This window comes from Engystomops pustulosus, chromosome 10 (assembly GCF_040894005.1).
Source record: "Engystomops pustulosus chromosome 10, aEngPut4.maternal, whole genome shotgun sequence".
NCBI lineage: Eukaryota > Metazoa > Chordata > Amphibia > Anura > Leptodactylidae > Engystomops > Engystomops pustulosus.
Window position 1 is genome coordinate 27,953,703 of NC_092420.1, and position 16,931 is coordinate 27,970,633.

The 16,931-nt window shown below is 41.1% G+C and overlaps 1 protein-coding gene across 1 annotated transcript in view; it reads left to right on the forward strand.

The window, feature by feature from the left end:
• Nucleotides 1-16,617, forward strand: part of PPARG (peroxisome proliferator activated receptor gamma) — a 40,875-nt gene extending 24,258 nt beyond the window's left edge. The window contains exons 3-7 of the mRNA XM_072127298.1: nt 562-731; nt 3,036-3,174; nt 12,081-12,280; nt 13,863-14,313; nt 15,812-16,617. Coding sequence (XP_071983399.1) covers nt 562-731; nt 3,036-3,174; nt 12,081-12,280; nt 13,863-14,313; nt 15,812-16,059 — 1,208 coding nt within the window. The 3' untranslated portion in view covers nt 16,060-16,617. The remainder of the gene's footprint in view (nt 1-561; nt 732-3,035; nt 3,175-12,080; nt 12,281-13,862; nt 14,314-15,811) is intronic.
• Nucleotides 16,618-16,931: the final 314 nt, after the last annotated feature.

Below are 16,931 nucleotides of genomic sequence, written 5' to 3' on the forward strand. Positions count from 1 at the left end.
GTCCTATCTTCCCAAAGCAAAGGGACGGAAACATACCAGCATGATAAACCAGGGACACTTACTCATAGATCCAGGCAGAGTGACTGTGGTAATCTTCTTATAGTTATTATTCATGGCCTCCTTCCTTCTAAAATCAACTTATAGAATTATGCTAATGAACCAGAAGGGCTCTGGGGGGCATTATCAGAGTCCCTCCGTGTTATAGCTTCACAGGCAGTTACACTGTGGAAGAGCACTTCCCCCTCACTCTGTGTCAGATTACAGGAGTCAGGGGAAGGGGGAAAGTGCAAAGGGAGCTGGTTGGAGGCTGAAATGTGCTCCTGCGCTTGGAGTGGCCCTGGTAATGCCCCCCATAGCACTTCTGGCTCTTTAGCATAATTTTAAAAGTTGATATTAGAAAGAAGGATGGATAATACATATAAGAAGATTACCAGAGTCATGGTGCCTGGATCTATGAGTAAGTGTTTTTATGCTTGATGTAAATGGATATATATTATAGAAGAATAAGAAACTTCTTCCATTGCAAAATTTTTATACATACATTTTTTTTTTCTACCTCAGACACTATAAAATTAGAGCCTCCTTCACCACCGTATTACTCAGACAAGTCACAGTCATTTTCCAAATCTCAGGATGAGGCCTCCAACTCCTTCATTGCCATTGAGTGTCGTGTGTGTGGTGACAAAGCCTCCGGATTCCACTATGGGGTCCATGCATGCGAAGGCTGTAAGGTAACATATTTATGTTATGTTTTTGAGTCATTATTGATGGACCATATTGATAATATCATAATGTGTGACATCTTAGGTGCCATTAATTTGTCATTTTTTGGAAAAACTGATTAGGGAGGCAACATTTTCTTATTGCGCATGCGCAGACACTAACTCTCGTGCAAACACAAACTCTCTAACACTCGTAAGGCATCGACAGAGGTCTGATGACGTAGGGGTAGCACCGGAGGGCTAATTTGCATATATGAGTAAATCGTTTTTTAGCTAAATGAAAGATTGCTGTGCCTAACCAAAGTATTTGCCGGGATCAGGATTAAATAGCATCATGATTTCATCATGCAAGCAGTGGTAGGTTTCCTTTAAATGGTGAATTCATCCTAAAGCTGAGCCTGGTAACTATAGGAAACCCTCAAAGTTTTGATGCCTAAGGAGAAGGTGACAGTAAATGCTACGACGGAACTAATGTTGTCATGTGGTAACTTATTAATGTTCTGTGCCGTGTTATTACTGTAGTCTACTAATTGCATCTTCTTCCAATAACAAAGCTAAATCTTGTGTGGTCCGAGCCCAATGACCTCCTGGAATACACTTAGCCTTCTAGTGTAAACAGTAGGAAAATTAGATACAGCTTCCTTACACTGCTGACTGCACTAGACAATGTCTTGGCTGCAGGCAGCATATAAAAAAACGCAAACAGTGCTGGGAAGGAAGTGCACATCTAATATTCCAGTATCATAGTATCATGGTAGATAAGGTTGGAAAAAGTCGCTGGTCCATCAAGTGCAACCTATAGGATTAAATGACCAACATACAAGTTAATTGAATATGTAGAGTGCAGAAAGCAAAAAAAAATTCTTAATTTTCTTAAAAGAAATTTCACTGGTCAGAATGTTACTTTAACTAAAACAGAAAACCATTAAAGGAAACCTCCCATGAGGCATTTACTATCAGAAGTAGATATGAAAGTAGATTCCTTATGACTTCCTATGCCCTAATCTGTAATTTAATAATCCTGGAACCTAACTGAATTTGTAAAAAAAACTTTATTTTAGTAATATGTAAAATAACTGCAGAGGCTACTGGGCATGTACTCGCCTTAGATCCCAGTGCCCGGCCAGGCTAGGACACGCCCAAGTAGCCTCTGCAGTTAATTTACATACTACTAAAATAAAGTTTTTTAACAAGATAGGTTCCAGGATTATTAAATTACAGATTAGGGTCCAGGCAGACGGGAGAAATCTACAATCAGATCTCCTTCTGATAGTAGTATCCTCATGGGAGGTTTCCTTTAATGGTTTTAATAATAATACTTTATTTATATAGCGCACACAGATTACGCAGCGCTGCACAAAGCATGACAAATTGGTCCCTGTCCCCATGGGGCTCACAATCTAAACAACCTAACAGTATGTTTTTGGAGTGTGGGAGGAAACCAGAGTACCTGGAGGAAACCCACGCAAACACGGAGAGAACATTCAAAATTTTTGCAGATGTTGTCCTGGGTAGGATTCGAACCCAGGACCCCAGCGCTGCAAGGCAGAAGTGCTACCCACTCGGCCACCATGTTGTAGTTAAAATAATATTCTGACCAGTGAAATTTCTGTATCACCAAACAAGGATTTGGGTCCAGTAGTGATAGAAAGCTTTGCCTAGGAAGATTGGGTATATTAAACACATCATCCCCATGCATAACAAAAAATGCAGGGTAATGTCCCCAGTTTCATATTAAAACTTTTGTGTTTAAAAAAAATTCTGTAAAATGGTAATTTCTAACAGTAATAACGACATATACGGGCAAACTTAGATATAACAGCTTTATTATATGTCACTATTACGTGTGCAGCTGTTTTTTCTTGTATTTCTGTTTGTTTTGGTCTGGGCAAAATGCCTAAAATTCCAGTCACTACATGGAAACTATCAACAAGTTGCTCTTGACACATCAGTTATTTCTTATATGTGTCCCTAGTATGAAGGCATTATGATGGACTGTTTTCTAGATTTTCTAATTAATGCATCACTGTACAGGCAGTTCCCAACTTACAGATGACCCCAACTTATGGACGCACCTCCCTGCCCACTGTCACCTCTCTGGATGCTTTTCTTCAGTCCCAAGCTGCAATGTTTAGCTGTAAGGTGTCTGTAATAAAGCTTTATTAATAATCCTTGTTCATTAGCAAAAATTTTTGAAAAACCAATAGTCACAGGGACAAAAAAAATTCTTTTTCTGGAGTGAATATGAATGTTAATATTTCAAGACACACAGAACTGATATTGGAGTAACACTTCTCAATCTTGTTACTTTAGGGATTTTTTAGAAGAACAATAAGACTGAAGTTAATTTATGAACGATGTGAGCTGAACTGCCGTATTCACAAGAAGAGTCGAAACAAATGCCAGTACTGCAGATTCCAGAAGTGTCTGTCTGTAGGGATGTCTCATAATGGTAAGGTTTTTTTTGGTTTTTAGCTTAATACTTTTTGTACTGACATCAAAGGTGCAAATAATGCAAATGTATGTTCAGAAACAATTCACTGCAATATGGAGTTTTAAAAGAGTCACTTTGGTCACAAGTTATCCCATATTCTAAGGATAGGGGACAACTCGCTGACCAGTCCTAGTTGTAGGGGTCCACCAATTGTCAGGACCAATGGGTGCTTCGTACCAGCAGGTCTAGTATGTGAGGTGGCACTCCATTCACTGTCTACGGCACTGTCGGATATTTCCGAGTAACGCGCTTGGCTATCTCTATAAGCGTCACAAAGATATATGTATGTGCAACCAGCTGCTCTGTTCATTTGGGGTACAACATACTCCATCTCTTGATATCCGTGGGGGGTCTAACATTGGGTCCCCAACTGATGAACATATTATAGTTGGTGACCCTCTGAGTAATGGTGCTCAGCCATAACACAGTTCGTGGAGCCAAATGCTTCCTAGTCCCTGCGCTATGTTGTGCGGGGCCAATTGCAGACTCAAAAACAAAACCGTGGACAACCGTTGTAAATTGACATATTTTAAGTAGTTATGTATTTAGCAATATATGATGTATGATAAATACGGTCATCTGTTAGAGGTTTTGTTGTACAACTGTATCCAGTCCCACCAGTTAACATTTTTGGTCACAATTTTTAACATATTTTTCCCTCAAATGTTCTCATTGAACTTTGGCATCTGTCACCCTGAGAATTTTCTCCCTTATTGGTTCAACTATTTTTAAAGGGACGGGTTCCTCCTCAAGCGCAGAGGACGTGCTCAGATTAGTATGTGTCCGTGACAATGATTGCTAAGGCGTAAAAAACAGAGCCATTTATGAGAGAGCCCATACCAGAATGGCCTGCTTAAAAGGAGGAGACTGGCAGGAATTACCTCATTCCTTCATCAAATCTCATCTTTGTGACAAGAAGGGAAACCGGTCAGGCCGGTTAGGTGGACAATGCTTTTAAAACATCATTTGATAAGTAATGCAAACATGTCGCAGGCCCTACGAGATCTTATGATGTCAATATATCCCCTCAGGCCTACAGCAAGAGCACTAAAGCAAGCAAATTCATAATCTCACGAAAAAAATATCAGCTATTTCTCAAGATATCGACCCACATTGGTTAAAAATATCCTATAACGGCTTTGTTGTCTATAGCAACCAATCACAAGTTCTCTTTTATTTCTTAAACTGCATTTGGAATATAAAAGATAAGCTGTGATTGGTTGCTATGGCCACCAAGGCCTGTTTCTGTTTTAGACAATTTTAATAAATTAGGCCTCAGAAAGAGTCAATTAAATCAATGTCGGGCAATCTTGTGCTTTACTAGAGATTTCCAAGAATGTTAATTTTAGAAGCTTTTTAGAACATAGCGTCCATTTTGTTTCTCTCCATGGCAGATCAGTTTTAATGAAACTGGATTTACTCTCATAAAATGCTGTAGGTAAAATACTCGCAAATATGAAAAACTATGAAAGGAAAACTGTGAAAATTGTTTCATATTTGACACTGCAGCTCACAGAAATGAATGCGACCCATCTAAGGTTCCTTTTCTTATGTAAACACTAGTGTGAATACGGCTCTCTATGCACGTGTTTGGTTTCAGAAACCTCAGTCCACAACTATTTTCATTCATGTCTTGGTCGCAGATCTCTTCTCACTTTTGTCACAGTGAAAAGCTTTGAAGTTAGAAAATAAATGATGTTTTCATGAGAGAAATCGCATTGTCCTTTCACAACAGAAAACCAGTGAATCGTGGTAGTTTATATCTAGTTGTTTGGATAGAAAATAATCGTTCACACTTAGTCAATACTACGACGGAGTGAAAAGGCGAACCTTATGTAAATTGTGGAGTTGTATATCCGCTCCTTCTATTCATTTATAACCACCTCAACTATTATATTAGGGGATTTACTTGTCGACTTTTGTGGACAAGGAAGTGCAAGTTCGAAAGGTGCAGATTGCTGGAAAATTTGGATGTCACACTTTTGGGGTTGTGATACAACCCTGTTTTGTTACCATTTAAAGATAAGACTGGCATAAAGTGCCAAAATCACATATTGGGGCTCATTTACTAAGGGTCTGTGGACCGCACTATTGTCGTAATATCTAACGATTTCCATTGTGCGTCGCATGCGATTGGATTTTGGCGCATGGGCACCGGCTTTCACGCGACACAAATTGGGGGCCCGACGGTCAGACGATCCGGCGGATTCAGACAACGCGCAGGATTTAACATGTCAAATTGTGTTGCAAGACGCGCACTTACATGCACCGGGAAGAAGAAGGTGAACTCTGGCGGACCTGAGCGGGGAAGCAACACATGCAGGATATCGGGCGCACAATCTTGGTGAATCGCGCCGGACTTCATCCTCGTCGGATAACGCTCCTCAGGGATCGCGACAGTACCTGGTAAGTAAATGTGCCCCATTGTGTATATTGTGTTTAGTAGGTATGGACGCATTCCGGCAAACCTTCCGGACACCTTTGAGACCCCCCAAATGTTACATTACAGTTGCTAAGTATCAATGCACTGCTTATGTCAAAATGGGGGCATCTACATTTTGTCTCTCCATTTTATTAGCATATGGATTAAACAGGGAATATGTCAAATGGCCTAATGATTGGTATATTGGAAATCACAATCTTTTTCTCTGCAACATGATGCTAACAAATTATAATGCTTGGGAAGGTGGTAGACTTCCATAAAATATAACCATAATTTTTAAAAAACCTATTATAATATTGTATATATCCTACGCGGGGCATAACAAGGAGAGGCAGGGTACCATAGCAGGCTTCTAAATGGGCCCCCCTTCCCACATTAAAATATATATACATATTTGTATACTCTCACAAGCAAGTTACAATCATAAATTTATATACTCACATATAGAGCATATACACAATGCATACAGCATATTTACACAGAAACAGTATATACAGACACCATACACTGTATACACATACAGCATATATGCATCACATATGTTTTACATGTTATATACCTATTGGGGCACATTTACTAAGGGCCGTGCGCCCGTTTTCTGTCGGACTTTGCACATTAATTTCAGTGAAAACTGCTTCCACAGGTATTTAAGAAGTGTCCGAGCCACATTTGTGTTGCACATGACCCTTTTTTTGGTGCGCCTGCACTAGGCATCATGCACATACACAAATTTATGCACATAAGGAGGCTTTCTGGTGCTTAATCGTGAACCATATTCAACATGCAAAGTCAGACAGAAATGTGTTGCGCGCCCTATGTTAAAGGTGCACCAAAAAAAAACTGTTTCATTCTAATAGAGCAGTGCAGAGGGTGCCAGATTCATGAAGAACGGGCGGCAGAAATCCTAAATCTGGCGCGCTCTGCACACTACTACATACTGCAGTTTGCCCTTTTCTTAGTAAACTTGCCCCATTCTGTGTGTCAGGTTGGATGATGGGGCCCCTGACACTGCAGACCCTATAGCAGCTGCTATGGCTTCTACCTTTGTAGTTACACCCCTGCAAGTTTGTGTCCATCTTACTATTGGGACCCTTAGTACTACACCCGATGTAAGGTCACATTAATGGTCACCCAACCAGGAAATGCTGATTGCTCTATTTCTCTAGCAAACAAAAAAAGGTGTGGACTCTTGATCTTAATCATTTTTCCGTTATTAATATTCTCTATTTGCCTTTCGTATGAATTTAGCCGTGGTGAAATCGTCGTCTCGCTAATCAGTGTGACCAGTCTAGAAAGAATGTGCTGATAAATTAACCTGTAATTCAGTGTTAATAGGTTTGTTCAAAATTCATTCCACATTAGCATCATGCCAGGAACACAAACGGCCTGAGATTAAATGTGCAGGTTAAATCGTCCTTTGTATCAGCTAAAATTCCAGAAGACTCCATAGAAAGATTAATGATTTTTTTTTGTTAGGACAGTCACTGGGGCTTATTTACTAAGGGTCCGCAGCCACACTCTCGTCGGATTTTCGAAATACAATATGGACCCAGGTACAATACATGGAACTGAAAGCTTAACACTGTAATCTCTCTGAAGGCAGAGATTAAGAGCAGATTTAGGCTTTATTCACACAAGCTACGATACAGCGGGAACAGGTCGGCGCCCAGGAGAGGAGGAGCTGCTCACATCCGCCCCTCTCCATAGAGAAACATGGCGCATGGGGCTGTATTACGGGGAAAGATAGAACATGTCCTATCTTTTCCCCTTGTACAGAACGGTATGGTGCCACACATGTCCGGCACAGTACCGCTCCTTATGGCACTGTACGCCCATTGCGGGCCTTTAGGGGACGTATATGCAACGTATATATGTCAGCAGTTTATACGTCCCCCAACGGCCGTGTGAAAGCCGCCTTAGGGATTGAGGTTGTTCACATAGTTGCATTTGACATTTGCGTTCTGTGTATATGTTGTATACACTATTGCAAAGATATTTACTACGAGTGTAAACTACTTTAGTACAGTCCGTCCTTATTTACATATACATCATAATGCAGTTTAATTATCCTATAACATCTGTGAGGGATATATAGATTTATAGATAAGAGTGGATGGATAAATATCAAAGGAAATAGATACTGTATTTAGATAGACAGACAGATAGATAGATAGATAGATAGATAGATAGATAGATAGATAGATAGATCCATGGTAAATAGATAGGAACAGGGAAATATATGCAGTAAATAGATAATTGGATAGATAGATATAATAGATAAAATATTGTATAAGAATAGGAAGCTAGAGTAAAAGGAGGAGATTAGATAGTTAGGAATAGAGAAATAGATGGATCAATGGAAATAGATATTTAGATAAATAAGGATGGATAGATGGATAGATTAGATAGATAGATAGATAGATAGATAGATAGATAGATAGATAGATATGAGTAGATAGGTAGTAACATGTAAATAGATAGATGGATAGATGTAAGTAGATATTTAAATATATAAAAATAGATAGCAAGAAAAGATAGATTAAGGTACATAGGTAGAAATAGGGAAATGATAGATATTTTAATTGATAAGGATAGATAGACGTTGAAATAGATAGATATAGTTAAATAGATAGTTAAAGATTTATTCTATGTGCGATCTTTCAGTATGCAATCTTTGATATACAGTTTCAGGTTCCAGCCTTGGTAGGATATTTGCATTGTTATATTTTCATAGATTGAGGATAGATACTTCTGAAGACTTCATAAATTTTATCTTATTGGAAAAAGATTTCTATTTCACCACTAGGGGGCTGATCAAACTATTTCTTAGCTTTAGTTCCATGTACTGTAAACTCTAACAAAGCTTTCCATAAGAATCTTGTAGATCTGGACATATATCACACATTTAGAAAAAAATATGGCATATACCACTTATTTCCTTCTAATTTTGATCCACAGATTGATATAAATGGTTATTGTAGCTTAATTTTAAATGCCTTTGTGATTGGTTAAGGTCTGAAAATTACACCTCAAGATGTTCTATTTGGCAGATTAGAAGGATATTTTACATATATCTTTGAATGTATTGACAAACATATATGAGATGTTTTTGGAGTTTCTGTGTGGCGGTGTTAGTGTGGCATCTTGTTTACTACATGCCCCAGATCATAGCAGCAGCCATACAAGAGCCTTCTCTGGCAGGAATCCTGAAATGCAAGAAAATAATCTTGTTTTCCACTGTGGGTATTGCAACAACCTTGTCAAATGACCCATAAATCATAAGATACTTGTGGAGATCACATTTTTCGGGTTGGCAGCTCATATTGTCTTTAAGGGAAACATTTCCTGTTTGTTCAACTCGTCCGGCAGAGGTCATCCGTATCATTTCAGGTTAAGAAATGTGATTTTACTAGAAGAATAGGATGATGCTGTATCATATAGAGCAGCGGCGCTCACAAACATAGTGGTTCATGGCAACTTATATACAGACTGGAATTATCCAATAAGGTTATTGTTAATTTGTTGTTTGGCTAATAAACTGTAATCTGATTGGTTGCTATTTGCGCCATCACTATTCCAATGTGAACTTGATAAATCACCTCCGTCATTTCTTAGACTTCCAATAAAACAACTAATGAAAGAGAAATTTTTACCCTTTTATAATGGCCTCATGACCACACATAAACAAATGGACAGACAGATGAAAAACAGATGCAAAATGGATGTGACAAATGGTCACCGTTGTGTATTTTCCACAGCCCATAATCGGCTTGGACGTTGCAGTTGCTCCAAACAGCTAATTGTTGCAATGGTTCTGTTTTGTCCCACCACCATTAGATACTTACGCATTTCTGAGAAGAAGCAATGATCCACCAACACCTCGTAACTCGGCCACCAATACCTGGATCCCCACTGATCTTATATTAAAGTCCCATTCATGGAATAGACTTAAATTCTCCTACCCTGTATGACTAAAATAACACACTCACCTCTCCCTGTGACCCAGATTCCAGCAGTGGGTCCCGGGTGTCGGTTACCTTTGGTTGGCACATGAGTGTTTCATCCAGTCAATGGCTGAGCGACAATGTTCTATCACTGTTTGGTGGAAGCGCTCAAGTGCCGGCCCGACAGCTCTGCACCAACCATTCACTCACGCAGGTCTGCTACATACATTCACTCACAAGAACAGACTCAACACTGCTATATCCATTCACACTCTGCACTGCTACACACACAGCTATTTTTCATATCGGCAGCAACTTCTTCTTCTCTGGCTCCAGGGATTAAGGACCTTGCAGTGATGCAGGGAGCATATGATCAGCTATAGGTCCTGCACTGTGCATAAGCTGCTCTCTCAGAGGTCAGATGAAGTGCTTTGTCAGCACTTCACCGGATCTCAAGGACAGCAGTCAGGAATCAGGTCCTACTGGATCCTCCTGTCCTTTGGACTTTAAGATACAGGCACTTTTTAGCAAGAAAAAGTTTTGTCTTATAATTTGAAAAATATGGTAGAGCTTGGAAGAGCAGTTTTTATTTTTTGTTGTGCCGAAGAAATGCTGCATTTTTATAATAAACCACAGGCAAGTTCTGTTTTTGAACTTTTTACCGTATATACTAGTGTATAATCCGAGTTTTTCAGCACAAAAAATGTGTGAAAAACGTCGCCTCGGCTTATACACGAGTCTATTACGAGCACTTAAAAAAAAAACATATACTCACCCTTCGGCGGCTCCCCGATGTCCCTGATGTCGGCGTGTCCCGTCTTCTTTCTTCCTCACGGCTCTTCTTCTTTCTTCTGTCATGGACGCGGCCATGTTTTCTTCCAGCAGGCGCATACTATGACGTCAGCAGCCGCATCATAGTATGCGCCTGCTAGAAGAAAACATGGCCGCGTCCATGACAGAAGAAAGAAGAAGAGCCACAGAGAAGAAAGAAGACGGGACGCGCTGACAACGGGGACATCGGGGAGCCGCGCCAACATCGGAGGGTGAGTATATGAGGTTTTTTTTTTTTAAAGCACTGGGGGAGGGGGGACAGGTTGTATACTACTAGGGGCTGGCTGTATACTACTAGAGGCTGGCTGGCTGTATACTACTAGGGGCTGGCTGGCTGTATACTACTAGGGGCTGGCTGGCTGTATACTACTGGGGCCTGGCTGGCTGTATACTACTGGGGGCTGGCAGGCTATACTACTGGGGGCTGGCTGTATACTACTAGAGGCTGGCTGGCTGTATACTACTAGGGGCTGGCTGGCTGTATACTACTAGGGGCTGGCTGGCTGTATACTACTGGGGCCTGGCTGGCTGTATACTACTGGGGGCTGGCTGGCTGTATACTACTGGGGGCTGGCTGGCTGTATACTACTGGGGGCTGGCTGGCTGTATACTACTGGGGGCTGGCTGACTATATACTACTGGGGGCTTGCTGGCTATATACTCGGGGGACTGTGACCAATGCATTTCCCACCCGCGGCTTATACTCGAGTCAATAGTTTTCCCCAGTTTTTGTCTCAGACTACTAAAGCACAATGGGGGACATTTACTATGCTATTTCCGCTAATTTTGTGGCACTCTCACCGCATGTTCTGCTCTCCGACCTATTTATTAGCTGCCAGAAAAAATTGCTTTTTCTGCCTGCTCCGGCTCTTCTCCGAAAAGGGGCGTGGCTTTGGCGGAGTGGAAACTCAGAAACAAATAATATGTGTCGCAGCCATTTTTGGGCGCTGTAAACTGGCCGAAAGTAGACCAAAAGAAATTTGGTCTAGCAGGGACACAAAACAATGCTATTGCACTGTTGCCTGTTCTCCGACTGTTGGACGCATTTCTGGTGCTCGGGACAGATTTTGGTCCCAGGGACAGAAAATGGTCTCAGCGCCAGAAATCTATCTGCACAGCTCCACAATATTACATGTATATCTTCTTTCCGAGAGCAGGTCGGTAACAAAGCCAATGCAGACACCGACACTTTATGTAAATGTCCCCCAATGTTCATAAAGCAGCCTGAGAAACAGGTGGCCACTTTATAGAGATAATCTGGAATCAGAGGGACTGCACTAGAACAATTAAAGAGGATATCAGATATTTGAACTATTTATAATGTATTTATTGACTTCAAGGGGGTTGCTTTAATCTTAAATGGGTATTCCAATTCAGATCTGCAGGGGTCTGACACCTGGTAGAAGTTGCTTTGGCTCCACACATACCAGTAGGTCCAATTTAAGTCAACACATTCACTGTATAATGTATTTGAGGCATTAATTAAACGGGTTTTGCACGAGTTTGTGTAAAACCACACACCTCGGAACATGTTGGGCTGCGTTTATTGCATGTTTATGGCAGCAAATTCTTGTTCGACTACAATAAGGTGACTTTTCATAATGTTAATATTCTCAGTCCCAGTAACACAAAAAATCTGTTTCCAGCTATCAGGTTTGGACGGATGCCTCAGGCTGAGAAGGAGAAGCTTTTGGCAGAGATTTCCAGTGATATCGACCAGCTGAATCCAGAGTGCGCTGATCAGCGAGTCCTGGCCAAGCACTTGTATGACTCATATCTCAAGTCCTTCCCTTTAACAAAAGCTAAGGCCAGAGCGATATTGACAGGAAGGACAACAGACAAATCGGTGAGTGGGAGTTATGAGTGTAAATGATTTACTATGATTGTATTCTCTACTGGTGTAAGCCTGGGCCGGAATCATTTCTGGAAGCTTGTTTTTCTCTTTTGTAACTTTGACACAAAGCTTGAGAAATTCTGATTTTACATGAAAAATATAGGACACATTTTTAAGACAAGGTCATGTGTTATCTTTGCCTTTATTTTGGCCTTGATTTAGATATCTCAAAAAGATTAACTAAAATTTTGCCACAGCCTTCGATTTTTTATTAAACCAGTTAATACAGTGTAACAACATTTTCTCTGCATTATGCTGCTCCATGTCCCCTCCTCATGCTCTGTGTAAAAGCTGCAGCAGGATTCTGGTTGCATACTACAGCAATCACTCAGAGGGGAGGGGCCATGGAGCAGTTCAATGCAGAGAGCTTAGAGTACTGCAGTGTAAGGACCCACCCCAAGTGGGAAAGCTGCCATCTTGGAACACTTGACTGTAATTAGAAAAACATAGATTATTACTTTTTTTGATGACTTACTATATTATGTTGAAATACAATAATATATTTTAGGGCTCTTGCAAACAACCTTTATTTTGGCCGTGTGGTAGCCAAATTATATTGTATGGCATTATCTTCATGTCCGTTGTTTTCACAGCCATGAGGATGAGCCGACTGCTTGAGCTGCAACAACTTGTGGCCCAGGGAACTGTAGACGTTGCATGCAGGCAGGATTATCCTTATTTAAAAGTTTTAAAGTTTTAAAAAGGGTTTGGACCATTAAACTACCCACAGGTCCTTACAGACTGTTGTCAATACATACCCTATATGGCTGCTGCCCAAGACAATGTAAAAAACAACAACCACTTATACTTACCTACAGCAGCAATGGAGCACTGCGCAAGAGAGCTCCTGTTCCGTTACCAGTGATGTACCTGCCACTGGGGAACTATTGCGCATGCGCAGAGCTTCCCTGGTGCTGGCGCGTCACCTACTGATGAATGGGAAATACTGCACAAGCACAGGACTCCCCAGCACCAGGTGCGTTGCTGGTAGCAGAACAGGAGCTACTTAAAAAAAAGGAGCTAAAAACAGGATGCAGCTGCTGCAGAGACAGGGAATCAACCATGGGGAATCTTTCCAAAAGTAGATTTCCTGTGGTATAGTTCCTTTAAATCAATCCCATATATCTGCATGATATCGATAGACCAATATATTTCTATCCAATGATTGTAACTTTTCCCTCACACTGTTTTTTTTTGCTCTCTGCCTTTAGTTACACCACTGCTCTGAGTAAAAGCTGTAGCAGGCTTCTTGTTGCATACTATAGCATTCACTGCAGGCAGAGAAATATACCTCATTGCACATGCACCTCAGGTCCAGCACATGGGTTCTAAATCCCTGTTATCCTGTCTTTACTGAGCCCTCTACAATTTTGGCACACTTAACCACCGGTTAGGAGGTTATGTAATAATTCTATAGTGCCATTTTATAGATATTCATATTCAATATCAAATTAGACAATGTAGAGTATTTGTATAAGACAGACAGCAGCATGTAGACATATGGAATAATGTAGACATTGTCTTTTTCTTCCAGCCTGTGGTAATCTATGACATGAACTCATTGATGATGGGAGAGGATCAAATCAAGTGCCATAACTTGAATCCCTGTTTTGAGCAAAATAAGGAAGTTGCGATTCGGATTTTCCAAAGGTGTCAGTCTCGATCGGTGGAAGCTGTACGGGAGATCACAGAATTTGCCAAAAACATTCCAGGATTTGTCAATCTTGACCTAAACGACCAAGTAACTCTCTTGAAGTATGGGGTCCATGAAATCATATTTACAATGCTGGCCTCCCTCATGAATAAAGATGGCGTTCTCATTGCTGATGGACAAGGATTCATGACCCGAGAGTTTCTCAAGAGCTTGAGGAAACCATTTGGTGAATTCATGGAGCCGAAGTTTGAATTTGCTGTACGATTTAATGCACTAGAACTGGATGACAGTGATCTTGCCATCTTTGTAGCCGTCATCATACTTAGCGGAGGTAAGATATGTCCTGTGCCAGTGGGTGTTGTGTGCTGGTAATTATAGCATGGCATCATTCCCAGCTCTACTTGGTAATAGGGAGATTTTATGAGATATTACTTGGGTGCTGGGCACAGAAGGACAATTTGTTAAAGTGTAACCATCCCACAAATGTCAGGTGAAAGCAAAGTCATTTCAGGATAAGTTTATTGGGTGTACTTTAGTACAGGCATAGAAAGTATAATCGCAGCAAGTTCAAACCAAACCCATTCATGTAGAGGTAGATGGTTCAGGAAATGTTGGATTTTTTCAAATTAAAGTCTATAAAAAATCCTCATCTTGTGGGATATCACAGGATATGCCTTCAGTGTCAGAAAGATGTGGGTGTGACCTCTAGGACATGTACCTATCTCCAGAAGAGGGTCCCCTACACCCTGTCCTGCAGCTGGGCGCTACATCCAGATTTAGGGTGCGTAAAGAAGATTCTACTGACTTGGCTAACTAGTAGGAACTGGAAATTTGTATGAACAAGCTTTAATCAGGCCATGTAAAAACTGTTCACCCAATCTTCTGAGAATACCTACCGTATATACTTGTGTATAAGCCGAGTTTTTCTGTGCTGAAAAACGTCCCCTCGGCTTATACGCGAGTCAATACTTGTAAAAAATAATTAAAAATGGACTAAAAAAAAAATAAACTTATGTACTCACCCTCCAGTGGCCCCGATGTGCAGCGCTGCTCCCCCGATGTCATCGCGGCTCCTCTTCTGGCTTCCCGGCTCCTCTTCTTGCTTCCGCGCCGTCTTCTGTCTTCTTTAACATTGTGTTGGGCGTATACTACTGGGGGGCAGGCTGTTCTTCTTCCGTGCGGCGCCTAGTATGATGTTAGCAGCGGCGCGTCATACTAGGCGCCGCACAGGAGAGAACAATGGCGGCGCCCAACACGATGTTAAAGAAGACGGTGCGGAAATACGTTTATTTTTAAATTCTGGGCTGACTGTATACTACTGGGGGCACGCTGTATATTACTAGGGGCAGTGCTGTATACTACTGGGGGCATGCTGTATACTACTGGGGGGCAGGCTGTATACTACTGGGGGGCAGGCTGTATACTACTGGGGGACAGGCTGGGGTGGCTGTATACTACTGGGGGCAGGCTGGGGTGGCTGTATACTACTGGGGGCAGGCTGGGGTGGCTGTATACTACTGGGGGCAGGCTGGGGTGGCTGTATACTACTGGGGGCAGTCAGGGCTGGCTGTATACTACTGGGGGCAGGCTGGGGTGGCTGTATACTACTGGGGGCAGGCTGTATACTACTGGGGGCAAGCTGTATATTATAGGGGGCTGGCTGGCTATATACTTGGCTGGGTCTGTGACCAATGCATTTCCCACCCTCGGCTTATACTCGAGTATATACGGTATATCTTCAATTAGTTTTTATTGCTCTTACATTCTGGTATAATTACTTTTTATGGCCAAGAATATCAATATTAACCGCTGTCCATCTCATTCTTTAGATCGGCCAGGGTTAGTGAATGTGAAGCCAATAGAAGATATTCAGGACACTATGCTACAAGCCCTTGAACTGCAACTCAAGATGAACCACCCAGACTCTTCGCAGCTTTTTGCCAAACTTCTCCAAAAGATGACGGACCTTAGACAAGTTGTGACAGAACATGTCCAGCTATTGCAAGTTATAAGGAAAACGGAGGCAGAAATGAGCCTCCATCCACTCCTGCAAGAGATCTATAAGGACCTATACTGAAATTTTAATCACATATACAATACATGTACAGTACAAGGAATTGTCCATCTTCGAAATACATCTGCAAGAGATTTTCAAGGACTTGTACTAAGTCTCCACACAAGACTGCAAGGGGTTGATAATGATGCATACCCAACAGGCTACCTACATTATCACTATATATTCACCCACAACTAAAAAGATGTTTGTGGAATCCTCACACATCTCAGAAAGATCTACATGGACTTCTTCTGAATGTCCGGTCACACTTGCCAGTGATCTACAAGAATTCGTCCAAGTATTTTGTGAACCTTGGCATCTGCAATAGACTCCTAACGACCTGTACTGAACCTCCACCACTCCTGCAAGAGATCTACAGGGACCTGGACTGAACTAACCTTTTCTAATTATGTATTTTTACAATTTGCACTATTTTTATGAGGGAAACAGTAAAAGCAGATACATTACTGTGATGAAGCCTTAAAAGACGCAAAGCTTTCATATAACTGGTCTATTTTATGCAACTGGTTTGTAAAGCACATGTACAATTACTTTTAATATTAAAATATTTTATGAAAATGTGGATCTTGGTTTTTTCTGACAACTAGTGTCATAATTTAGACCTTTATCTGTTTTATAACATGGATATCCATTGATGGTCTATCCTTCCAATGGGCTATCAATGTCTGGTTGATCAATAATCATTTCTGGCCAACTCAATGATCAGACATGTTGGAATCCATCTTCCTGGAGCTTTTTACATCCAGTCCTGCTGAAGTTATAGGGTTGACCAACAGTTTTCATTCATGCACCGTATGTCCATGATAATGGTTATTCAGTCAAGGAACCCAACAATTGACTAAATAAAAGCGACATATTTGTTTGCAGATCCT